General features: G+C 32.8%; 3 protein-coding genes and 2 pseudogenes across 3 annotated transcripts; all 5 read left to right on the top strand.

Moving 5' to 3' along the window:
- The first annotated feature begins 531 nt into the window (after positions 1–531).
- On the top strand, positions 532–5,679 carry LOC106794340 (uncharacterized; annotated as a pseudogene).
- Positions 5,680–8,921: 3,242 nt separating this feature from the next.
- Positions 8,922–9,707, top strand: LOC106794339 (uncharacterized). Its single transcript, XM_014761585.1, has one exon. It carries the CDS (start codon positions 8,922–8,924, stop codon positions 9,705–9,707), a length of 786 nt encoding a protein of 261 aa, XP_014617071.1.
- A 1,956-nt stretch (positions 9,708–11,663) lies between these two features.
- LOC100811393 (guanosine deaminase-like) lies at positions 11,664–19,849 on the top strand (annotated as a pseudogene).
- A 5,400-nt stretch (positions 19,850–25,249) lies between these two features.
- LOC102669608 (protein MAIN-LIKE 1-like) lies at positions 25,250–25,890 on the top strand. The gene is made up of 2 exons (XM_006587989.1): positions 25,250–25,414; positions 25,528–25,890. Exons 1-2 carry the CDS (start codon positions 25,250–25,252, stop codon positions 25,888–25,890), a joined length of 528 nt encoding a protein of 175 aa, XP_006588052.1.
- A 186-nt stretch (positions 25,891–26,076) lies between these two features.
- LOC102669470 (protein MAINTENANCE OF MERISTEMS-like) lies at positions 26,077–27,167 on the top strand. The gene is made up of 3 exons (XM_006587988.1): positions 26,077–26,187; positions 26,291–26,908; positions 26,991–27,167. Exons 1-3 carry the CDS (start codon positions 26,077–26,079, stop codon positions 27,165–27,167), a joined length of 906 nt encoding a protein of 301 aa, XP_006588051.1.
- The last annotated feature ends 511 nt before the right edge of the window (positions 27,168–27,678 follow it).

The raw sequence follows: 27,678 nt of genomic DNA, 5'->3' as shown, positions 1-27,678 counted from the left end.
CATGCTTTGTTGTAAATTGCGTTCTAAATTCTTGACCTCTAAAAATGCAGATCAATCACATAGTCGATTCTATATACAGAACTTACTCCTCTATATATAATATATCTTTACAGTTGAGTCTGATCATTCCTCCATGACTGATTTTCGAAACTACTTAAATTCAACTTGCATGTTTAATTTTGTTTTTATTACACAATTGAACATTTGGAATTACTTTGATGTATAATTTGGTCTCTGTGTATTTCAAATCTTTGTTGTGGTGAATTGATATACCAAACAGCTTCATTGATATCAACTACAAACATGCAAAAGAATGCACATGCAAATGCATGTACCTTAGGTAAAGCCAGAATGTATAGAAAAGGTATCCTGCAAAAAAAAAAGGCTCAGCCTGACAGATCACATGAGACAAGTATAGATTCCACTCTGAAAGATATACAATGTCATGGTGAGAAATTATAAATAAGATGTTTTCTTTTATAAATACATTAATCTGTTCAACTTGACTTAATTTGTCTCTATTTTTAAGTCATGACAGCTGATTTATTAGAAGATATGAATTTTGAATCTCCACAAGGTATGATGATAGAAAATCCTTACTCACTTTTTTGCCCAAATTTTAATTATATCTATGATATCTAACGTAAATTGTCACAGCATCTGATTCTAATTCTTTCTTTGACGATGAAAATTGTGAATCCAATACTAATGAAGCTGCAATCGATACTAAAGGTAATAGTTATACCTTTGATATAACGTTAAGGATATCAACTGATATCCTTTAAATTAAATTCCACTATCTCATTAGACAATTTCAGGCTATTCTGACTTGGGTGATCAGGCCATGCAATGTACACATTGCAATGCAAAAATGTGGTATGATGAAAGAATTTCAAAAGATAGAAATAAAACAAGTCCAAAATTCACCTTATGTTGTGGAGATGGGAAAGTTGAGCTTCCGTTATTACAAAGTCCACCGAAATATCTTGAACGACTTCTGTTTGATGGTAAAGCAAGTGATAGTAAAAATTATCAGTGTAACATACAGACATACAACATGATGTTTGCCTTTACGTATGCTGGTATTAAGCTAGACAAATCAATTAATGAAAGTAGAGGACCTCCTACAATTAGAATTCAGGGTCAACCATGCCATCGAATAGACAGCTTATTACCAATGCCTGGAAAGCAACCAAAATTTTCACAATTGTATATCTTTGATACGCAGAATGAAGTTGAAAATAGAATTAATACAATGAGGTAGTACTTCTTTTGTTTCTTTTATTATCAAATATGAAGTATTCTAATTCCGAAAGCATGTTTTGTCACACCAATGGATATGTTTTTATATTGTTTTTTGCAGTCAACATGTTGGAATTCAACCAGAGATTGTTTCAACTTTAAGTCAAATGCTGGATGAGTACAATGTCCATGCAAAAAGTTTTAGAATGGCCAGGGACAGATTGACAGATACTCAAGTCGATAATGTAAAATTGAGATTGATAGCTACACGTGAGAAAGATGGTCGTACATACAATCTCCCAAATGTTTCTGAAGTTGCTGCTCTAATTGTTGGTGATTTTGATCCAGACTCAAGAAGGGATATTATTTTTGAAACCCAAAATGGAGAATTACAAAGAATCCATGAATTACACTCTAGCTATCTAGGACTCCAATACCCTTTACTCTTCCCTTATGGTGAAGATGGATATAGACCTGATATACTTCACCGTTGTACACCTAGCAGCAGAAAAAGAAAGAGAAATCGTCTAACGATGAGAGAGTGGTTTGCTTATAGACTACAGTCCAGATCAAATGAAGCACAAACTTTGTTGCATTTTAGAAAACTATTCCAACAATTCATTGTTGAAGCATACACGATAATTGAGTCTGAAAGACTTAGCTACATTAGGAACATTAAAAAAAAACTTAGAGTTGACAAGTATTGTAGTTTACAAACATCATTAGATGCTGGAAGCAGTAAAGGCTCTTCTAAAGAAAAAAGAGTGATTTTGCCGTCAACCTTTGTTGGCAGTCCACGCTATATGGACCAACTTTATTTTGACGGTATGGCAATATGCAGCCATGTGGGTTTTCCAAATCTTTTTATTACTTTAACCTGTAATCCAAATTGGCATGAAATCCGTAGAGTGCTTGCACCTTTGAATCTAAAACCAACAGATAGACCGGATCTTATCTCACGTGTTTTCAGATTGAAGTATGAGTAGATGCTTTTTGACTTAACAAAAAAACACTTGCTTGGAAAAGTAGTCGCATGTGAGTTTGCCATTAATATGCTTTTTAAAGTTACACATTTTTTTTATTGTTTTTCATTTTTCCTTGATATAATACAACTATACAGAATTTCTATATTACTGTTCCACTATTAATACAATCAACTAACAATTACAGATATGCACACAATTGAATTTCAAAAAAGAGGACTTCCTCATGTGCATTTATTGCTATTCTTACATCCAGATAATAAATATCCATCTTCAGATGACATTGACCACATAATATCAACAGAAATTCCTTCACATGAAAATGACCCTGAACTCTATACATTAGTCCAAAATCATATGGTACATGGACCATGTGGAATTCTCCAACCTAAGTCTCCATGTATGAAAGAAGGCAAGTGTAGCCGTTTTTCCCAAAAATGTTTCACCCTCAAACTGTTTTAGATCCAAATGGCTATCCAATCTATCGTAGAAGAAATGATGGCCGTACCATTTCAAAGAATGGAGTTATTATTGATAATAGATATATAGTACCTTACAATGCAAAATTGCTGAGGAAATACCAAGCACATATAAATGTTGAATGGTGTAATCAAAATACTTCCATTAAATATCTATTTAAATATATAAACAAAGGTTATGACAGAGTCACTGCTGTTGTTATTCATGATGCTAATGGTACACTTGAGAATGCTATCAGTCAAAATGATGAGATTAAAGAATATGTGGACTGCAGGTAATATTAATTCAACATGTATACTTAAGTTACTCATTGTTTCTTTAATTAATTCTTTTAATTATGATTTTTTTTGTCAGATATATTTCTCCATGTGAAGCTACTTGGAGAATTTTTGGTTTTCCAATACATGCTAGAAAGCCTGCTGTGGAGAGATTACATTTTCATCTACCAGGACAACACAATGTTTTTTATGAAGATGATGATGATATAGATGATATCCTGTCAAAGCCAAGTATTTCAGATTCAAAATTCTTAGCCTGGATGAATAGCAACAAATGTTTTTCAGATGGTAGAAATCTGACTTATTCACAATTTGTTTCCAAATTTGTCTACAACCAAAAGGCTAGATCATGGAACCTTAGAAAGAAAGACAATACAATTGGTAGGTTAATATGGGTTCCACCAACCACTGGTGAATTGTTTTATCTAAGAATGATGCTTACTGCATGCAAAGGAGCTACTTCATTTGAAGATATTAGAACAGTTGAAAATGTTTTATACCCTACATATAGAGAAGCATGCTTTGCAATGGGTTTTTTGCAAGATGACAGAGAATTTGTGGAAGCAATCAAAGAAGTTAAGGACTAGGGTACATCTAATTATTTGAGGAAATTATTTGTGTTAATACTATTATCAGGTGTCATTACTAAACCTGAAGAACTTTGGAGTCAGACATGAAATTGGTTAGCTGAAGACATTGCATATCATTATAAAAAAACAACTCTGAACACAGGTTAGTTTCAATCAGTTTGTAACTTTCTATATTGAATAACATCACAAATATGCATTGTTTAACTATCTCCTTTATCATTTGTTAGAATTACACATTGATGATGAGCAACTTAAAAATTTAACATTACTGGAAATTGAAAAACTTCTGCATCCAAACCAAAGATCACTCAGAGACTATCCTACAATGTCATATCCTGAGGGTGGAAATCCTGCATCGTGTCTAGAGAATAGCTTGATATTGTCTGAACTTAATTACAACAATGATGAGGCTAGATCAAAATTCAAAAATATTTTTCTATCGATGACAGGTAATCTACCAATTCATATATTATAAATTGCATTTAACAAAGTTAAATTCCATCTGTATTTTCTAATTTTACATCCGCTAATTCTTCATTTCTATCAAATCTCAACTTATTTTTTATTCTAGACGAACAAAAACAAATTTATCACAAAATTATGGAAGCTATCAACAACAATGAAGGTGGCATGTTTTTTCTATATGGATATGGAGGTACAGGAAAAACATACATATGGAGAACATTAGCAAGTTCACTGAGGGCAAAAAATCAAATTGTGATTATGGTTGCTTCTAGTGGCATAGCTTCTTTGTTATTGCCAGGAGGCAGGACTGCTCATTCCAAATTTAAGATACCTGTGCCAATTTTTGAAGACTCAACATGCAATATACTTCAAGGAAGTCAGCTAGCAGAATTGTTAAATCAGACAAATCTGATAATTTGGATGAAGCACCCATGGCACACAAATTTTGCTTTAAAGCACTTGATCAAACTTTTAGAGACATTATTAAAGCAAAAAAAATCCCAATAAAATTTTTGGAGGCAAAGTTATTGTATTTGATGGAGATTTCCGACAAATTCTGCTAGTCATTTCAAGAGGAAGTCGTTCAGACATTATAAATGCAACAATCAATTCATCATATATGTGGCCTTCCTGTGAAGTCTTAACACTCACAAAAAACATGCGTTTACAAGGCAATGCCCAATTAATTGATGATCAAGAAACTACTAAATTTGCAAAGTGGATTCTAGATATTGGAGATGGAGTTATTGGGAATCAAAATGATGGATATGCTACTATTGAAATTCCTGAGTACCTACTGATTACTGAATATAATGACCCCATTGATGCTATAGTCAAATCAACATTTCCAGATTTATATCAACATCACAGTAATCATGAATTCTTCAAATCTAGAGCAATATTAGCTTCCACCAATGAAACAGTTGAAGAGGTCAATGATTATATACTTTCCTTGATTCCAGGTATTTATGCACATATGAAATTTACAAAAACTAAGGTCTACTCAGTATTTATTCTCTATTTAACTTTGTATGGTACCTCAAATAAATATAATAGGTGAACAAATGGAATACTTAAGCTATGATTATATAGAGAAGTCAAAGACCATTGACAGTTGGCATTTCCAATCAATCACAACTGAATTTCTCAATTTCACTAAACACATCTGGTTTGTCAAATCATCGTATCAAGCTAAAAATCGGTAGTCCTATAATGTTGCTAAGAAACTTAGACCAAACGCAAGGGCTCTGTAATGGTACTAGATTAATAGTTACTAGACTAGCTAAACATGTCATTGCAGCTGAAATCATTTCAGGAAAAAATGTTGGTGATAATGTTTACATTCCAAGAATGTCAATGTCACCTTCACAATCACCATGGCCTTTCAAGCTTTTAAGAAGACAGTTTCCAATCATGCTATCTTATGCAATGACGATTAACAAGTCTCAGGGCCAATCACTTTCTATGGTTGGGCTTTATTTGCCCAAACCAGTCTTTAGCCATGGGCAATTATACGTTGCATTATCGAGGGTCAATTCAAGGCAAGGATTAAAAGTTCTTATTCATGATAAAGACCAAAAAAATATGACTTCTACTACTAATGTAGTCTTCAAAGAGGTATTCAAAAATCTTACAAGGTAACTCTAAATTTTCAAACAAGAAATTGTACTATCTATTGGCAATAATTCCAAACTGTTATCTTACTTATATACATTCTAACATACAACCAAAGATGATATCATATATTACAATGTTAAATTTAACATTGTCAGGTATGCAATCTTAATCACCACATTAATATCTTCCATTTATAATTTCATTTACTTAACATTATATTATTTAGCAGTTTATCACAGCTTAACATTTGCTTTGACATTTACATGAACAAATTTTCTTTATTTCTCTGCGAAATATAGAAATTTTAATTGCTGAAGTTCAATGATGAAATATCTAGCGTTCATATGTTACTGCTTATATGATAATTATGCTTGAAACAATATTTTTAAAAAATCGTTCATGCCAATCGTCCAAATGTAGCACATCATGCTACATATACTGCATTCCTTCAAACCAACATCATTCTTATTTTACACAAAAAAAACCACATTTAAAAAATGCAGGTATGCAAGATGACATAATCACCTTTAAATAATTCGTTCATACCCCCTCTGCAATACATAAAAAACAAAATGTTAACAAGTAATTCTAGAAGTTGGCCCAATGCTCATATCTTGGCCCAAGATAAATTTAGATAGTTACTGCCCTACAATACCAACGGTCTTAGGCTTCAAATTCGAACAAAAACTCTTCATCTACTTCGTACTTCTTCAATTCACAGTTATTGATATCACATTTATTCACAACCGTGCGACATTGGAAAGAAGCAAATATTAAATACCACATTAAAGGCCTATCATCTACTTTCTTCTGCAAATCCTTTTTCATTCCTCTGTCCAAACTCTACTTTCACACCATACACAAAATGAGCACCACATCTTCAACCGCATCAACTGAGGTAAATCATTTCTACTCTTCTCTTCACGGCACCTACCTTTATGTTGCGTTTATTCTCATTTTCATGGGTTTTCTGCTATGTGTCTGATGTACGTGGTTTAGCGGTTTTGTGCAATGTCGTTGTTTTTTGTCGTGTCATTTTCCTTACTTTCTTTTTCAAGTTTGAAAACAAAACTGGACTTGAAGGTGTCCGGCCCTCCTTGGCCATTTCTTTTCTAATTTTTATGTGCATGGCTTGGTCGTTTCTTTTCTAACTTTTATGTGCATGGCTATCATTTTCATTTTTGTTTTCCACTTTCATTTTGTTCTATTGTTGCTATTGTTCTGTTTTTTCGTTTAATGTATTTGCCTTTGATTTGGTTTTCGTTTGTATGCACATTAGTCCTTTCCGCTGTTTTTCTTTTTTGGTGTTTTGTTTACAAACCTTTATATTGTGCATCCCTGTCATTTTATAATTTTCCTTTGGTTGACAAGTTTCTTTTGACATTTGGTTTTATATCCCTATGATTACAGATGAAAAATGGTATCATGCGACCACCACTGATCATGCAATTTATCGCTGCCTTCAACAATGACAAGGTCATCTTTTTTCTCAATTCTTCCATTGCTATTATTGTTACATATACATGCATTTATATTTCCCACTTTTTTTCAGAATACCATACAACTTCCAGCCTTCTATCATACTCAATGGGCACCAAACTATCCTGAGATTGTTCATCTCAGATACAATGGAGCCATTTATGAAGTACGAGTCAGACAACGCAGAGACAAAGTGTATTTAGCAGATGGACTCCAAAGCTTCCGGAAAGATTTGAAAATCTATGAGTCAACCAGCATCAACTTTTTTGCATGTGACCATCACTCTGTTTTTGACATACATTTCATACCACCACTGGAGCGGCAAACTTGCGGCAGGCAGAGGCATTCATCTAGGAAGCACATATGAACTCTTCAACTTACTCAGGAAATGCTGGATCATCCTAAACCCCTGTTAAGCTGACTTTCATATCTTAATCTCTTTAAACACATTTTTACCATTTTAACAATTTAACTTTTTCCAAATTACAGAAACTCCCCCATTGTACAGAAGTTCCTCTTAGAGCTTGCGGCAACCACATGACAGTCTTAAGGCGGCATGGCCCCCCACTGCAATGGAAAGTTCAAACGCTGAATCTTGCTATTGGTGGAAAAGGTGTTGTCCAACCATGGTATGATTTTCTTGAAGAAATGGATTTTGATGATGGAGATGAAATCTCTATTTATTATAGGTATTGTGAAAAAAATTTGGGATATCATAATCAGGAGGCAGGAAGATTGGGAAGATGATGACAGTGACTAGGCTGTCTTTATCATTTTGCTGTTAATATGTTGCTAGTGCAACAAACAATTTTTTTTATTTTGCTATGTTGCTGGTGCAACAAAAAATATTTTTATTTTGCTGTTAATTATCCATGAACAACTAGATTAATGCTTTAGTGTTAATTTCTATTTCCCTATTAAACAGCTTTATCACGTTGGTGTCCATGAACAACTAAAAAACGCTAACCAAACAACCCGTGCATGTGCACGGGTTGCAGACTAGTTCTTTAGATAAAAAGAATCTCAGATATACATTCCGTAAGTCAAGAAGATTGTTGTTGTAATCCTAGTCCATTTGTGGATAAATTAGTTAGTTTTCATTTGTTAGAAAGTTAGTTAATTGGTTAGTAGTTTGTTGCTGGAAAAAAAACAAAAAGTAATGTGTTGAGTTGTAATTTTCAATTTTATCTTTTCAACCTTTGACAATGATATATAAATACAATTGATCATTTAATAAGATAGTTGAATGAGTTTATACATTTCAAAAAGAAATACACTTGCATAATAGAAACTCTCTCTCCTACCCCATATATTTCTCTCTCTTCCTGCAAGTGTGTGTCAAGGAACTCATATGTTTTTGACACTAACAGTGGTATCTAGAGCAAGGAATGATCAAGAAGGGATCTTTAAGCACAACCATGGCTTCCAATGGCCCTTTTCCAGCGAATCTCTCATTTCTCACTGGCAAGAACTTCAGCAGGTGGCAAGTTTAGATGAAAGCCTTGTTTGGCTTCCAAGATTTAACTGATATTGTTGAGAATGGTGTAGAAGTTCCAAGAGACAATGCTCCTGATGCACAAAAGGTAGGATTCAAAGAATTAAAGAAGCAGGATTGCAAACCATTGGTGATTCTTCATCAGTGTGTTGATGATACCCACTTTGAGAAGATTGCAGGTGCAACTACTGCGAAAGAAGCCTGAGACACGTTGAACAAAGCCTATGCTGGTGCAGACAAAGTCAAGAAAGTGCGCTTACAAACCCTGAAGAGACAGTTTGAACTACTGCAGATGGAAGAGAATGAAGGTATTGGAGATTTCTTTGGTAGATTACAAGTTCTTACTAATTCAATGAAAGGTTATGGTGAGAAATTCACTGATCTAATACTGATTGAAAAAGTATTAAGATCATTGAATCCAAAATTCGACCACATTGTGGTTGCTATTGAGGAATCAAAGGATTTGGAATCCATGAGCATTGATGAATTACAAGGTTCCCTCGAAGCCCATGAGCAAAGATTGCAAGAAAGGAATAATTGTAATACAAAGCTTGTTGAAACAGCTCTTCAAGCTCAACAAAACCCGAAGAACTCTGGAAATGAATCATCCAGAGGAAAGAGAGGCAGATTCAAGAACTCAAGAGGAATAGGCAACCATGGATCAAGAGAGCACTCAGATCAGAAAAATAACGGCAACCAAAGTTCCAACAGAGGAGGACATATTGGAAATCGAGGGAGAGGAGGAAAAAAGACCTGGGACAAAAAGAATGTAGATTGTTACAACTGTGGAAAGAAGGGACATTATGCTGCTGATTGTTGGTACAAGGATAAAAATCCTGCTGATGAGGCTCAACTTGCAGAAGGAGCAGATTCAGTTTCTGAACCTGTCCTGTTGATGGTGACAAACAAGACAACGCCTCATGACAAGGGTCAATGGTACTTAGACATAGGATGCTCTACACACATGACTGGTCACAAAGACTGGTTTGTGTGTCTAGATGAAAGGATGAAAAGCAAAGTGAGATTTGCAGGTGACAGCACCATGCTTGCTGAAGGAATTGGAAATGTCTTGATTTAGAGGAAAGATGGTAGAGAAACTTGCGTAGAGGATGTACTTTATGTTCCAGGCATAAGCAGTAATCTTCTAAGTCTTGGTCAGTTACTTCAAAAAGGCTTTAAGATAACTATGGAGGACATGATGATGCTGGTATATGACAAAACCAAAAATCTAATCATAAAAACACCATTGACCAGAAATATAACTTTCAAAATTGGAATGCAAGCACTTGAGCACGAATGTCTTAGTGATGTGAGCAACAAAGAAGAATGGCTTTGGCACTATAGGCTTGGACACTTGAATTTCAGAGATCTTGCTCAAATGCATAAGTTGGCACGAGGAATTCCTCAACTACAACAACCTCAGGAGAAATGCAGAAATTGCTTGGAATGTAAGCAGACAAAGAAGCCCTTCAAGAAGTTTATCCCAGTAAAATTAACTCAGAAGCTTGAAATCATCTATTCAGATGTTTGTGGCCCTATACAAGTAGAGTCCCTTGGAGGAAACAAGTACTTTATAACCTTTATAGATGATTTCACTAGAAAGACCTGGATTTATATGATCAAAAGAAAGAGTGATGTGTTTAATATCTTTAAGAAGTACAAAGCTTATATTGAAAATCAAAGTTCTAGGAAGATTAAAGTGTTGAGAACTGATGGAGGTGGTGAATACACCTCAAAAGAATTCCTAGAATTTTGTGATGAAGCATGAATTGTACATGAGTTCACACCACCCTACACTCCACAACACAATGGGGCAGCAGAAAGGAAGAATAGAACAATTATGAACATGGTCAAGAGCATGCTCAAATGCAAGGATCTTCCACAAAACTTGTGGAGTGAAGTTGCTTCCACTGTTGTGTATGTGCTGAATAGAAGTCCTACAAAAAGACTAAATGGTGTGACTCCAGAAGAAGCTTGGTCAGGCATCAAACCCAATGTGAAACATTTGAGAATTTTTGGTGCTATCTGCTACAAACACATTCCTGACCAGTTGAGACAGAAACTGGATGACAAAGGTGAATTGATGGTATTTCTTGGATACCATGAGACAAGAGGGTACAGGCTGTTTGATCCAAGGTCCAAGCAAATTGCAATTAGCAGGGATGTGGAATTTGATGAGTTTAAAAACTGGAGGCTAGAACCTGAGTCTACAAGCAAGAATGCAAGATTCTTGATTGAAGCAGATTACAGTGGTAATAATGATGCTGTAACAGCTGCCACACATGACCAAGGAATTCTGAGAAAGTCAACAATAGTGACACAAGTTCCCCAGAGTTTGAGAGATTATGAAGTCTATAAAGATGATCAAATCACTGAAGGTGGTGATCTAGTGCATTTGGCCTTATATGTTGGCGTTGAGCCAATAGATGTAGAGGAAGCAAATCAAGAACCTCAATGGATTCAAGCAATGAAGGAGGAATTGAGCTCAATTAAGAAGAACAACACATGGGATCTTGTGAACCTCCCAAAAGGGAAAAGACCTATTGCAGTTAAGTGGGTCTTTAAAGTGAAGAAGAATCCCACAGGAGAGGTGGTTAAGCACAAGGCAAGACAAGTGGCAAAGGGTTTCCTACAAAAAGAAGGTGTGGACTATGGTGAAATTTTTGCTCCAGTAGCAAGGATTAAGACAATAAGGCTTGTATTTGCAATTGCAAGTATGAGAAGGTGGTCAATGCATCAATTGGATGTCAAGTCTGCTTTTCTAAATGGGCCTCTTAAAGAAGATGTGTTTGTTGATTAGCCTCTAGGTTTTCAAGTTGATGGCCAAGAAGACAAAGTGTACAAACTAAAAAAGGCCCTGTATGGCTTAAAACAAGCTCCAAGAGCTTGGAACAAGAAGATTAATGGTGTTCTTAACTAGATTGGGTTTGAGAAATGTATTTTTGAACATGGTGTCTATATTAAAAGGGAGACTACTACAGATTTAATCCTATTGTGCCTCTATGTGGATGATTTGTTGATCACTGGGAGCAACATGTCAGAAATCAACAAACTCAAGCAGTTGTTGATGAAGCAATTTGAAATGACTGACCTGAGCCAACTATCCTATTTTCTTGGCATTGAATTCAAGGAAACTAAAGCAGGTGTGGTGATGCATCAAAGTGAATATGCAGCTAATCTACTTGTGAAGTTTCACATGAGCAATTGCAATCCAGCTGCAACTCCAGCTGAAACTAGACTAATGATGAGCTTGAATGATGAAGGGGAACTAGCAAATGCTACCCTATACAGACAAATAGTTGGCTCACTCAGGTATTTGTACAAGACCTGACATAGCTTATAGTGTTGGCATTATAAGCAGGTTTATGAAGGCACCTAAGATTTCTCACATGATAGCTACAAAGAGGATCTTAAGGTATGTGAAGGGCACAACTGATTATGGAGTGTTGCTACCTTTTTGACAGAATGAATCAAATCAAAATCTGCTTGGCTATACTGATTCAGATTGGAGGAGGGACAAGGATGATAGGTGTAACAGCCGTAACTTTAATAAGTAAATAAGAAAATAATAAATTAATAAATTAATACATAAATAAATAAGAAAAAATAAAATAAAAATTATTAGGTCATAAATTCCCACTATATAAGCCAAATGTTAACCTAGAGCAGCTTTTTGGGAAACACATTCTGTTCCTTTCTTCTTTTCTGACGCACAAGAACCCTAACAGAACAATCAGAGGAGGAGCTCTAGAGAGCACCAGAGACGCCACCATTGCCAACAGAGAACATTTAAGCGACTACCTCGAGGTAAGGGATGAGATACTCACACTTGGGGATTAGAATGAACATGTGTAGGGATCCCTAGGGGATCAATTTTTGGGTTATTTTGGGGTGTTTATGAATTTAATTATGTTTTCATGTTTAATCGCGGATTGAGTGTGTTTGATGAACCAATTGGTGTTCTATTGCGAGTTTGTTGTAGAATTGATGTGTTCTGTTGCGAGTTTGTTGTAGGATTGATGTGTTTCTGTGTTAGGTGTGTACCTTAGGAATTAGAATTCTTTATAATTAGCATAAAAATTGTGTGGTGGTGATTTTGTTTATACCAGATATGTTGGCCTTTCAATCTTGTTCCTGTGCTAATGTATATTGTGTCCAGATAATTATTTTTACACCGCAGTGTATACGTGTACATATATATTGATACTGTTTTTTTTACAAACTGTATATTTTATTTCACGTGGGTGATTTCTTGTCATGAAATTCATAGGTGTAGGGATTGTTGGATAATTGAATTGGCTAAAATCATTTAAAGAAATTAACTAAAGTTGTATTCACATTGTAATTAGGCATTTTCTTGATGTTGACAACTTAGTTGAAATATATTTAAAATATAGGTATACATGTTGTTCATAGAAATCAATATGAGTATATATTTTATTGTTATATATAATTTGTATTTACTTAATAATATATTTGATATTATTGTGATTACTTTATATTAATATATATTTAATACTTTTTATATGTTATATATAATATGTACGTTTACGTTTACGTTAATATATATTTTGTTATATATTTTGAATATAATATACTTATATATATATATATATATATATATATATATATATATATATATATATATATATATATATATATATTTTACGTGTATTTTATAGTTACTTGTTTATAAGCCTTGAAGTTAAATATTGTATGTTATTATTATTATGATACATTGTTATCTAATTGTTGAGTATATTTTGTAATTAGTTAGAGTGTGAAATGTTAAACTGTAGACATGAAACATGGTTGTGAATGAGTGTGTGATTGATATTTGTAGTGATATTACTTGTCATGTGAGTTATGAGTTATACAGTAACCCGACCAGTGTGTACCTTGAGAGAACTTTTATGCGCAGTGTTAAAGAAAATTGTAGGATTCCTAGTTAGGATCCTGAAGGGTTAAACTATAGCGCAATTTGTTAAATATGTTTGAAATATAAGAGTAAGGTCGTGGGTATTATATAACTCATAAACAGTGTCTGCGTGCAAATAAAAAAAAATATTTGAGGGGTTGGACCTGAATCAGGAAGGTGAGGCCCAAACGGATTCTTCGGAGTCTAGGCCTTGGGATACTCGGTTTGAGTGCTCCTTTAAGCCCATGTTGATCCCATGTGGTTGGGGCATTCTCGCAAAACAGAGTAACCCTGACTGGTCACCTTATGATGTTACTTAGTGAGAGTGACCGAGTATACCCATTGTGTGGTGTGCTTTGTCATGTACTCCTAAGCGCCCCAGTGTTGTTTTTCACTGACATGGTACCACATTGCATGTAGGCTTGAGTCTTAGTATAATTGTTGCATAACGCTTGTGTTTGAATTTCATTGAGTTAACAATTGTGGTTGATGTTATTTTATGGAGTGTGTAAACTTGAATGGGTGTGAATAATGTGTGCGATTTTGTGCAGTAATGTTATTTATATAAATTCAGCTTTAAGTATTATATGTTTCACATGCTCTAATGTTTTATTATATACGAATGTGATAACTCACTCCCGGTGTGTGTTTGTGTTTGGGCTGATTGCCACTTTGTTTCACGTGAGCCTTCATATGATGAGTCACATGCTAGAGATGGAGAGACTTGGTCTGTGATAGGGATTATGATTTACTGAATGATATAATTGTGTTATACTTTTCTACTTTAGTTTCTTTTTATTATTTATTTAGAGTGGACGGCCTTGTTTTGAGCCGAGATAATCTTACCTTTTATTAAAAAAAAAATAATATTCTATTATGTTTTCACTAAGTGGATGTGAACCTTTATCCTTTTGAATTGATTAAATTAAATGTGTTTAAAAAGAAAAATTATTAATTAATTTTGCATGTTTTTTTTTCCTTCTTTTATTATTATGTGTTTATAATCTTTTAATTAAATTTTGTATGATTTATTTAATTAGTTAGTTATAATTGTAAGGGTAGAGGATGTCACAATAGGAAGAGCACTGCAGCCTATGTGTTCATGTATAGTGGAGCTCTAATCTCCTGGAGCTCGAAGAAAGAAGATCCAGTAGCATTATCTACTTGTGAACCTGAGTATATAGTAGCTTCCCTTGGAGCATGTCAAGGTCTGTGATTGAGGAAAATGCTGAAAGAAATGAAGATTCAAAAGAAGGAACCAATTTGCTTATTGATTGATAATAAGTCAACAATCAATCTTGCTAAGAACCCTGTAGATCATGGGAACAACAAGCACATTGATACTAGGTATCATTTTATCATGGACAAAGTTGACAAAGGAAAAATCAAGCTCATCTACTGCAAATTAGAAGATAATCTTGCTGATTTACTAACAAAACCATTGAAGAAAGCCAAGTTTAAAGAACTGAGAAGTAAAGTGATGATAAAAGCTGATTGAGGATCAGAATTAAAGAAGGGTGTTGTTGTAATCCTGATCCATTTGTGGATAAATCAGTTAGTTTTCATTTGTTAGAAAGTTAGTTAATTGGTTAGTAGTTTGTTGCTGAAAAAAAACAGAAAATAATGTGTTGAGTTGTAATTTTCAGTTTTATCTTTTCCGCCTTTGACAATGATATATAAATACAATTGATCATTCAATAAGATAGTTGAATGAGTTTATACATTTCAGAAAGGAATACACTTGCAGAATAGAAACTCTCTCTCCTACCTCATACTTTTCTCTCTTTTCGTGCAAGTGTGTGTCAAGGAACTCATATGTTCTTGACACTAACAAAGATCCCTCAATAATTTAACAAAGATATCAGCTTTTAGCTTTGTGACCAAAAGATTACCAAAACACTATTATCGATGTGTAATTTTGATCTTAATTTAGGTTTTATTTTTGAAAAACTTCTTTATAAGCACTTATTAAAAAAAGAAAATAAGAAGAAAAATAAAATAATTTTTCTATAAGATAAAAGTAAATTATACCTAAGTTAATATCTAACTTCTTAATTTCAAAGAATTTCTACACATTAATTTATACAAATTAATTTTAATATATAATTTTTTTTTCTATTTTATTCTCTTATAAATGCTAATGAAAAAAATTATCCAAACAAGATATGGTTGATATGAATATTATCCACACTTCTGTGAACTATGGTTTTACACTACTGTAACCAATGTTTGAAATGGATTCAAATGTGCTAAACATAATTTAGTAGTGGGGTTAACAACTTTTATAAGCTTACAAATATCATTCATATAACAACTTATTATAAATACTTTTACACACACATGTTGTAGTCTAACTAAAATTATTCCAAATGACATAATTTTACATTTATTATTATATAAAGAAATTATATTTTAAAAATATTAATATGGTCTAAAAGGATTTTTTTTTAACCCTAGTGTAAAAGGATTTAGTCTGCCTAAGAGCATGCTTATGTAAAAGAATTAGAAAAAATGTGTTTTTGGTCTTTGTATTTTTTTTTTTTTTGTCAAACTTAGTCTTGGTTCCTATATTTTTAAATTTATAAAATCAATCTTTCAATTAAAAATAAATGTGAGTTTCGTCCCTCCTCACTAACTCTCTCGGTGAAAATTTTATCATGGCAAACGAATTGATAACATTTTAGACTGCCAAGTTTTTCGTGCTTCTTAGGTATATAACAAAAGGGTAAAAATTAACCCATCCCATATGTAACTTGAACTTTCAGTGGATTGGTGCATCCTTCATTTTCCCTAATGCCTTCATTGCCTTGTTGGAATAAGAATAAAATAGAAAGGAAAGAAATGAGAAGGAAAAAAATACGAAAGATAAAAAGCACAAGAGAAATAAAATAGAAAATATGCATTATTTAGATAAAGAGAAATAGAAAAGAAAAATAGTGGAAAAATTCCGTTCACTTATTTGGATGAACAAAAAAATGAAAATAGGATAAGAAAAATATAAAAGAAATTATATACAATTTTTTATTAATTAAAAAAGTTACTCTATTTTCAGCATAAAATTATTTTATTATTTTATAAGAGAATTATGCTATAAAAAATATTTAATTTTTCAACAAATTAAAACCAAAAAAAATTACAAATCCTCCCACTTTCATCCCATTTCGAAGATGGACTTATCTATGGTGGAACACGTTTGTTTTGTAATTTTCTCATGGCATTTTTATTCTAACTAGGAGTGGGAATAGATCAGGTTGGCCTACAGGGGCCTACGACCTGGCTTACATAAAGTCTGGCCTGAACTGACCTATTTAATTAAAAGGTTAGGCTTAGGCTTTTTTAAAAACTTATTAAATTAAATAGACCAGACTTAGGCAAGCCTTATAAGCCTGATAGGTCAGCCTATATATATATATATATATATATATATATATACTTATATTATTTTTTGGGTACAATTAATTTTATTTAAAACTATCAGACTTTGATTACACATTAGTATTTCATAACTTTTATCCTTATAATCAAGTAAGACTTTAATTACAATTTAGGTGTGAGTCATGTGCCCTTTTATATTTCTCATTATTTTTATTGGCTTTCCTATTTCTGTTAACGTTTCCTTTTCCTTTAACTTTCCTATTACGTATCTACTCCAGAGCAAAAGGGATATTAAAGATGTAATGTAAAAAAAGCTTTTAAAAAGGCTATCAGACTAGGTTAGATTTTTAAAAAGGTCAGACCGAATCAAAATAAAAGCTTTTGATAGGCTATAGGTCAGATTCAGGTCTCAAAAATTCATCGTAGGCTAAGCCCAAGCCTTTCAAAGCCTGACCTGACCTATTCTCACCCCTAATTCTAACCAAATACTTAAAAATCACACAATTCCTTATATTTCACTCATTTTTCTTCCTCCCAAATCACCCGGTTCATAAAAGGGTAATAATCAATGTTCCATTTATCTTTTTTTTAGTATTCTATGTAAAAAAAATGGCTTTTTTTATTATTATATCCTAGTGGTTCGAACCAAGGATGGAACTGTTTCAGTAGCTTCTGCATTTGCTGGCCATCAGGATGGTAATGATACTAATTAAACTATTTAGTTATTTAGCTTTCATGTTGGCTGCTGTATTCTTAGTTTGTTAAGGTCTATAAACTTTTTTATAAACACTTTTATAAGAAGAAAATTAAAAAAATAAAATGAATAAAATTTCTTGTTTTTTTGAAGGAAAATGAAATAAATTTCCGTTATATGTTAAAATTAAAATGCTTTCAGGAACTAGTAAATGATTACTATATATATTTTTTGTTGTTGCCTTTTGATCTCTGGTTTTAGTAACGTATTTGTCAATATTTTTCTTGTTATAACATGATTTTTTTTCTGAATATTTTTGCATTAATTCTTATGAGTTAATATAATGAAAGACCCATGGTTGATGCATAAAAAATCTTTATTGTTTTTTGTCTCGACAAGCGAACTGGTTACATAGCAAATATTTATTTTTTCATAAGTATTTTTTCCCTTAAGGCTGGGATTAATAATTCAACTTTTATAGAAGCTTTCTACCATTCCCATCTATTTTTTCTTTTCTTGAAACTGATATGTAAAATTGATTTTAACTGATGGAAGAAGTTTGGTTTATTTGATTTTTTATAGAAATACTTATGAAAAATAGTTTATCCACACAAGGTTAAGTACCTTGAGGTTCCCACTTGAGACTTCTCAATTTATAATTTGTGTTGTCTCTTAATGAGATTTTGTTGTTGCATTGGCTAACTAGCTATACAGAATAGAGACCACAAATTTTTAAGAATGGCTATTGAAGAAGAATATAAAGGGATAGAGTGTAAAGATGGGGTCCTTTTGGTGTTGTTATAGTTTGTAATGATGAAGTAGTGGCTTGTTGTCACAACATTGTTTTAAGGAATACAGACCCAACTGCTCATGCAGAAGTCACTGCTATAAGAAAGGTTAGATGATTATTAATTTGAAGCCAAATAATTTCCTTAAATGGCATTAAAATGCATATTTTCTTGTCTGTATTAACATTTATGCTTTTCTGACGCAGCAGTTGAATGTTTATGTGCAAATTGCAATTCTTTATTCTTGTACTGTTATGAGGTGTAATGTGCTATGCAAAGATTTCCATGGCTTTTATAATATTTTCATTTGAGAGGTTAATGGTTAAGAATTTGTCAGCATAGAACTGAAATGACTTCAAATTAAATTACCATTTTCAACATAGCGGAGATACTCCATAATTGATTTTCAGCTGTAATCTCTGATATTTGTTTAACATAATTTGTCTCTGTTTATTATTTTGTTTCAGTGAATACTAGCTGGTAATTAACTTGGCTAGCAATCTTAATTTTTGTTGTTCATTTTATTATATATTCTGTTGTAGGGTAGCAATTCTATACATAATTCAGGTTATTGGTATCATTTGAAATTTTAATATCTAGTCTTTGTGAAGAGTTCACTACCAGAATTTATTAATTTCTTGCCTTACTTTTCTGAGCTATGGTTCCAGTCAAACTTTATAACATCTTAAATTACATGACAATAGAACTAGCTAATTATAAAGTACTCTGTATTTTCTTTTTCAACTTTATGAGTAGCAAACATAATGTAGGCAATTAACAGGATTTTTATTATAAATGCAATGATTTAATTTTTAGGCTTGTGAAAAGCTAAACAAGATAGATGTGAAGTGTATGCTTCTTGTGAACCTTGCCCAATGTGCTTTGTAGCAATCCCCCTCTCACGAGTTAAGGTTGGAAATGCCCTTCTTTTCCTACCCTTCTCAATTTTTCTTTTCATTATATTAATTTTACAAGTTTTTTATTACCAATTTTACAAGAATTTAACTATCGTACACTGATATCGTATTTATCTTTTACATTGTCAATAAGATTACTGAATTTTATAATAATCACTGTAAAAATCATATTTAAAATAATTTTTAATTAATTGACAATGTATTTTTTTATACTTAAAATACATGAAAATTAAACTTATTTGACAAATTGAAGCTTATTACTTTTGGGCCCACTTTCTTGTCACACTCAAATTATTTTTTATAGAGGTTGGTTTATGGAGCGAAGGCAGAGGCAGCAATTGCTATTGGATTCGATGACTATGATTTCAGATGCATTGCGAGGTACTGGATTCTATCAGAAAGCACAATTGGAGATTAAAAGGGTTGACAGATGCATTGCTGAAGAACTTTTCCAGAAAACAAAGGAAAAATTCCGAATGTTTTGAATCTCCACGTAAAAAATTCCAATTTTTCTAGTTGAGGGTGAATTTTAAATTATTACTGGAAATGGGATAAATGGTAACAAATGTCACGACTTTTGAATTAAAAGTCATAACATTATTTATTATTATTATTATTATTATTATTATTATTATTATTTTAACTGAAATAGTAAAAAATTTCATGATTTTAGTTTAATTTTTTAATTTTATTTATGACTTTAGACTTTAAAGTTGTACATGTTTTTTTTAATTCACGACTTTGAAGTTATAATTTTTTTTACAACTATGAAGTCGTATTTTTTATTTTTAATTTTTTAACGTTTAAATTTTTTTGTTTTAGAATTTTTTATATACTTATATTTTTTGTATTTTCTCTTTGCTTTGTTCTCAACTTTTTTAAAATTGTAAATAATTTTATTTATTTCATTATTAAATTTTAATTTTACTTCTTATTAGCTTTATTTAATATCTTGTGTATATTTTTTATATGGTTTATTTAGTATGTTATATATTTTTATTTAAAATATTTATATATTTTTTAATATTATTTTATTTAATATATTTTGTACATTTAAAATTTATATAATTTTTTAACAATATTATTGAATTTGATTTATTTTGTAAATGAAATAAAAAAACTAACATAATGATATTTAATATTTTTTCTATTTTAAATACTTAAATTTAAAAAAAAAATTAAAACAAATATTAAAATATTTTGTTACTAATATAAACTTATAATTTATGAAATAAAATTATTTCTTTTATATAAAATAATCTACTATTAACAACATCTAATAATTTAGTAGTAAAAGTAGTTCTTAAATTAAAAACAATAAAAATGCATTAATATAAAATGAACAATACAAATTAAAGATAAATATAAAAAGTAGAAATTATGTCAGTCATCTACTTATTTGTATGGGCATTTACTATAATTATGTTAAATATATAAAATATTAAAATATACAAAATTATCTAAATTTTAAATAAAAAATATTTTAAATAAAACATCATTCAAAAATTATATAAAATATTTAAAATAAAACAATATTAAAAAAAATATAACATATTAAATAAAATTATATAAAAATATATATAAGATATTAAATAAAACTAATAACAAATAAAATTAAAATATTTATTTAATAATTAAATAAATAAACTTATTTACAATTTTTTAAAAAAATTGAAAATAAAACAAAAAAGAAAGTACAAGTAAATAAAAAATCTTAAAACAAAAAACTTTAAACGTAAAAAAATTTAAAAAATACGATTTTAAAGTCGTAAGTTAAAAAAAAGACATATACGAATTTAAAGTCATAAATAAAATAAAAAATTAAAATAAAGTCGTAAAAGATTTTACGATTTCAATTAGAAAAAGTAAAAAAAAAATCATAATATATGTCATGAGTTTTAACTGAAAATTCGTAACATATGTCATAACTTACTCAATTTTTTTATAATAATTCAAAATCATCTCCCAAATGACAAATTTTTTTTGCACCCTTTTGCTAAAAGTTCCCGAATCTTTATGTTTCCTAAGCCATCAGATATTCACACATGATGATGAGAATTTACTTCATATAAATAAGCTCGTTGCTCTCTTGTGTATCCTAAATCCGAATGAACATCAACTAATAATTGTACGGGGAGAATCAAAATGAAAATTACTTTACATACGATGCCATACTTATGCTATATTCTTGTAGTAATTAATGATTGCAAATATAAGTATCATATTAATAATTGGCTTAAAAACTTTTGTAGTTCTTACAGTTTTAATACTTTTTCGCTTTTTAGTAAAATTATATTATGATAAGTAAGCAATTATTAGGTGTGCGTATACCATGGTCACGAGCCATATATTCTGAACCAGAGACATAGGGGAAGGTTAAGATTTTATATATAAGGGAGAATTTATGAGAGGAAGAGGTCAATTTTGAACTTGATAAGATTATTTTTTTTAAATCAATAGATATTTAAGATTTTTTATTTGACATCCAACTCATGTTTTTTACATTAGGTTGATTTATTTTGATGTAAAATGATACCTTAAGTTGCAACTTTATGTTCAAGTCAAAACCTGAAATTTTGATTAAAGGACTCAAGTGTTAAATCACTTGTGCCAACAACACTTTTGATGATAAATATATTTTTGAAATGGTTTACTATGAACAAATTTTAATTATGACCATGTTAAAATGCATTGATTCTTAGTAAGAGCTGGGAATGTAAATTCTGAGCTTACCCTATATCTTATTTAATGAGCATATATACTCTTTAGTTGCATAGCTTTTGATTTTGGGATGCTAAATCCCAATAAGAGTGTGTTTTGTATAGTTTATTTATGGCTTATTTGAATTTATCTTATAATTTAAGCAATTCATAAGTGTTTGAGAGAATTTATGAAAATAACTTGTAACATGTTCATAAGATCTCAAAATAGTTTATGAAAACATCTTACAACTTATTCAAAAACAGTTTAACCTTTTTTTTAATTATAGAAACAACTTTTGTGATAAACACTTATTTTAAAAAAATGTTGTTTTATTACTTGTTTGTGTGGACTAGCCTAATTATTTTATGATTTTTTAACAAACACTCAAAGTTATAAGAGCTATTACACCTCTTTGTCCTTTCCTTTGTTATTTCCTTAGTGTGAATGCGCCATTTGAATTACTAATACAACATATAAGTACAATAATCACAGACTATAAATTTAAAGATATATTGTCTTTGTGTTTTTTTATTGAGCATAGAAAAAAGTGAATTATCCAAAGGTCTTTATGCGTTTTTGACATCATTTTTTGTGATACATATATTTCATCAAAGACTATAAAGTTAAAGATTGTCTTTATGCACTGTTATTGAGCATAGGAAAAAGTGAAGTATACAAAGGTCTTTTATGAGTTTTTGACATCATTTTTTTGAGGTACATACATTCCATTTCTGCAAAGACTGCTGCTAGGTACACCTAGCATTTTTGCTGGTGCACCCAGCACTTGAGGTGAAAAGCTCATAATATCCTTGGGTTATTTTTTTAAAAAAAACGCTTGACTCTCTCTCTCCCGCTACTGTCTCTCTCCGTTGCAGTTTCTTCTTCTTCTTCCTCGCACAGCCTTCGATTCTTCTTCTTCCTCAAAGCGTTTGATTCTTCCTCATAGCCATTTTCGTATTTTCTTGGTGACCTCTTGGACCTGTCTCTCTCCTGCTACCTTCTTCTTCTTCCTCGTTTGATTCTTCTTCTTCCTCAGCCACGAACCTGTTGCCGTGAAGAGGAGCCACGAACCACCGTCGACCGTCGAGGGAGCATCGTCAGCGTCGACCGTCGAGGTAAGCACCACTGTCATCTGTTTCCGCCATTGATGTCGGAGTAGGGAAGCTTGGAGGAGCTTATGGATCAGGTGATCCGTAAACAACTCAGACATAGTTTATGGATCACCTGATCCGTAAATAGTCACAACTTCATTTAACAAATTGCCAAACATTTGATTGATACATTGTGAGTTCTTTTTGAAATTAGGAATTTTGGTTATTAGGATGACCTCTGAATGTATGGTAAATATTTGATAAATAGTGTCATTTTGGAGAATATCAAGTGTTTCGGTTTATGTATTACTTTGGTAGAAGAATAAATATTGCCTATAATTTGGATCATTCTTATTAGATTGTTGTCACAATTTGTTTTGACCTTAGTCACAATTTGGTTGTAAATAATGAGATGTTGACATATAGATAAATAGTATAGATTGATTAACATGAATTATGATTATATATAGATGTATCCTCTTTCAGGGAATTATCGAAATAGTATATATTGATTAGCATTAATTATGATTATATTGAGATGTTGACAATTTTCTTCATTTAAAAAATTCCAAAAGATACCTAGTGCTTGTCAGAAATTATCCAAATATTCCAAACCATATATTGCTACTAAAACTAGTCTCATTATTACAAAGATAAAAATCACAACTAGAGAGAGCTGAAGTCAAGTATGGCAACTTCTTAGCAGAGAAACATGTACAAGAAGCCATGACGTGACCAAAATATTCACAAATGGCAGTGGCATTATTCAACTCAACCATCTACCTGCTTAGCTAGTAGTTTCAATAGTAGATCAACTTTCTGACCCTGACTTGATATATACTAGTTTATGTGAGTGTGTCTGTATGACGAATTATGTCACAAGTGTGTGTGCTTGCGTGCATGTTGTTCTTCAAGAGTTACTAAGGTAAATTCCCTTGAATTTCAATGTCAACATAAACTTGTATAGGGTAGTCAACATCAAACTTCATTATCTCCCTCATCAACCCTTTCATCTGCAACTTCAGCATCGTCCCCATCCACCTCTCTGACTAGTCACTCATTACATTCATCAATATCACAGAGGTTAATTGCATCAACTTCATCCTTATGGTTTGCTTAAGGGTTGGTTACCAAGTCATGCAATCTTTTATGCTCAAACCTATTCATTTTCTCAATATAATCTTTAACATTGAGATAAATAACTAAGAAATAATTATAAGAAAGATTTGGAATTGATTAATGACTTTAAAAAAAGCAAATTGCTTCCTCATAGACACTTCATTTACGTTGACAATTGAATGCACTACAAATAAAGCTTTAGATATTTATAACTAGCTTTTGCAAATTGGGAATTGAGCTACAAAGCCAAAGAAAATGTATTAAACAGTGTTTAAGAAAGTGACTTAAAAAAAAGTTTAAAAGTTGTATAAGCTTTGTTTGTTACTTGGTGAAACAGTTTTCCTCATTAATATGGCAATATCACTCCCCCCAAACATATCATCCACAATTTTAATATTGTGCAACTTCAACATGATCTTCTGCTCCACCTAGATATCCCACCAACTTATTGATGCATGTACATAATTCCCTTATAACCTCACTATCAACTTGCATCTGAGGATTGTCATTGAACTCAGCATTTGAAAACTGGACAACCACATGTAATAGGTGATGAAGTTGGATATTCCATCTTCGCTCAATGATTTCGAACACACAAGTGTGTGTGTGCTTATTGATTTAGTCAACATATGAGAAAGTTTCTAAAATCCTAAAGTGACCTAACCATGCTTTCAATGATTTTAATCACTCACTTAACCATGCTTTCAATGATTTTAATCATTTTTATCTATCATCTGGCTTTGGTGGCTTTGTGAGACTCACGCATGAAATTTGAGAGAATGAAATGAGTGATGGATTTTGAGGTACTCATTTGCAGATCATGGTTAGGACCAGAGGATTAGGTCGTGCCTTAGGTCACGTTACTGGCAGAGGTGTGGGCCGAGGAGATCATGATGATTCCGATGATGCTCCGCAGTGTTGAAGGCCTACCGCATCCGCACGGAGGCAGCGAGTCGCTGTGACTGCGGCGCACGATGAGCCAGTGGTCCCTGCGCCAGATGTTTAGGATGACCCGATGGAGGCATCAGCTGCTGTAAAGGACATTGTGGCAGACATTCCTGCGGACACAGGCGCGGAGGCTGCTGAGGATGAGCATGAGGGATTTCCGGGTGGTCCGAGCGACCCATCCGTGTTGACCCAGTATGCGGATCACGTTGCTTGCAGCGTATGGATGGGAGAGGTATTTATACTATTTATTTTTAGTTACTTGTAAATTATACTTTATGATTGAAATTAGTTTTCCTTTAAATGATGATTTTAACGAATTTTGCGTTCCTTTATACTTCAATTCAGGAGTGTCCTGAATTGAAGCTATCCTCTCATGGGAGGAAGGTCCACAATTTAGGCAGGCCTGTCCCTGCCATTGAGGGACTTGTTGCTGGTACAGGACTAAGTCCTCTGATCGCGTGTTCGGTAGACACCGGCGATCGGGGACTTTTTTCCGTGTTTGTCGAGCGGTGGCACCGGGAGACGTCTAGTTTCCATCTCCCGGTGGGAGAGCTCACCATCATGCTGGACGACGTCTCCTTGCTTCTTCATCTTCCCGTGATTGGCGACTTACACACTTTTGAGCCTTTGCACGTGGACGATGCGGTTCAGATCCTGGTGGACTTATTGATGGTCTCTGCAGAGTCTGCTAGGGCGGAGACAACCTAGTGTCGTGGACCGTACGTATGCGTGCAATGGGTACGTGATATATATGAGCACCGATGCCAGGCAGGTCATTGGATAGCTGCGGCTCACGCATATCTACTTCATCTTCTGGGTTGCACTCTGTTTGCTAACAAGAGTGCAACCAATGTCCATGTTGTCTACTTGGAGGCCCTTCGTGACCTCAGTATGATGGAGAGGTACGCCTGGGGAGTGGCTGCTTTGGTGCATATGTACGACCAGCTGAACGATGCATCTATGAGCCACAGCCGACAGCTTGGTGGTTACATCACACTGCTGCAAGTAACAAATATGTTTTTTATTCGTTCAGCCTCAACAATGTTTAACTTTTAATTTTGTTACACTTTCATTATTAATGTTTATAACTTTGATGTTACATCTGTAGTGCTGGATTTACGAGCACTTTCTGTCAGTCGCGGACTCCACTGCTGATCAGGAGTACGACGAGGATTCTCCACGTCCATGTAGGTGGATTACGACCAAGAAGACCGTGAAGAGCATTCGTACGCCGGCGTACAGGGAGCGCCTGGACCGACTTCGGATTCAAGATGTATGTTGGATCCCTTATGGGGAGCACCAGGAGGTCTGGGACTTCCACGTCAGATCGTGCTATTCCGGTCTCTTGCGCTGGGGGCCTATTGCTGTTTATTACCGACCGGAGAGGGTCGTGCGGCAGTTTGGCTACACGCAGACCATTCCTGCTCCTCCTGCCGATTCATGGGTCTTGTATGATGATGTACACGACAGGTGGATGCACTACGAGGATCATATCGTTTCAGCAGGTGAGGTGTGCGTTGTGCCAAGCCAATGTTCCAGTGACTACATGGACTGGTTCTTTCGCATCTCCCATCCTTTCATAACACCAGGCCACGCATTAGATCCTCTGCCTCATGGTCACGCCCCGCAGCCCAGAGTCGTCCCTCAGGCCCCGCAGACGGATATCCCTCACGTGCCAGAGCCAGGAGCATCGTCGACATCTGCAGAGGAGCCTAGACATGCAGTGGTAAGTAATACTAATAATTTACGTCATTTACCTCAATATTTGCATAATAATTTGTGTAATCAATTTGTTTTGTATGTAACAGGAAGTTTGTGATGACATTGCTGAGAGGTTGGAGCGCCATCTGAGTCTACGGGTGGTCACACCTGGCTCATCGACACATGAGGTGATCGAAGAATGCCTCAGGTTGGCCAGGAATGTGACACAGGACCATCTAGTATATGTTAGGTCTAGATGCAGGCGGCGCACAGATTGGGCGTAGTTTATGTACATATTTTATATTGATATTTCATGTATATACAGATATTGTACATGAACTCATTTCATGAGTATTATTGGTTTTATTTATTTTCATTAGTAATGTTAGTTTTATTTATTTCCATTGATTGTGTATTCCATTTGTGTCTATATACACGCGTGTTATTAAAATGGTCTAGTTAACTTAATTATAGTATATGTAAATTATTATAAATGGTCTAGTTAACTTAGTTTACCAACTAATAAAAAATAATTAGAAATATAACTTTAAATATAATAGAAATAAAGAAGTGGAAAAGGGTGTAAAAAAAATTAAACAAAAAATAGACATTATTCGTTATCTAAGATCCTTATTTTATAAACATACTAATATTTTTAAATTCTCTTATAATTACTATTTTCCCACTTATACTAATGATCATGTAAAAAAATGTATTATAAAGTAGTTAGTATTTTAATTTTTAATATAATACTAATCATTTTTTTATATTCTTTATAATATTAATGATATGATT

Source organism: Glycine max, chromosome 9 (genome assembly GCF_000004515.6).
Source record: "Glycine max cultivar Williams 82 chromosome 9, Glycine_max_v4.0, whole genome shotgun sequence".
Taxonomy (NCBI): Eukaryota; Viridiplantae; Streptophyta; class Magnoliopsida; order Fabales; family Fabaceae; genus Glycine; species Glycine max.
This window is presented reverse-complemented; position numbering and strand designations above follow the sequence as displayed.

Excerpts from the sequence above, each read along its gene's own strand:
- LOC102669608 (XM_006587989.1), top strand. The coding sequence starts at position 25,250 with ATGGAGGCATCAGCTGCTGTAAAGGACATTGTGGCAGACATTCCTGCG. Across the intron at positions 25,415-25,527 it reads GCAGCGTATGGATGGGAGAG|GAGTGTCCTGAATTGAAGCT; the intron begins GTATTTATACTA and ends ACTTCAATTCAG.
- LOC106794339 (XM_014761585.1), top strand. The coding sequence starts at position 8,922 with ATGGAAGAGAATGAAGGTATTGGAGATTTCTTTGGTAGATTACAAGTT.
- LOC102669470 (XM_006587988.1), top strand. The coding sequence starts at position 26,077 with ATGGAGAGGTACGCCTGGGGAGTGGCTGCTTTGGTGCATATGTACGAC. Across the intron at positions 26,188-26,290 it reads GTTACATCACACTGCTGCAA|TGCTGGATTTACGAGCACTT; the intron begins GTAACAAATATG and ends TTACATCTGTAG. Across the intron at positions 26,909-26,990 it reads AGGAGCCTAGACATGCAGTG|GAAGTTTGTGATGACATTGC; the intron begins GTAAGTAATACT and ends TGTATGTAACAG.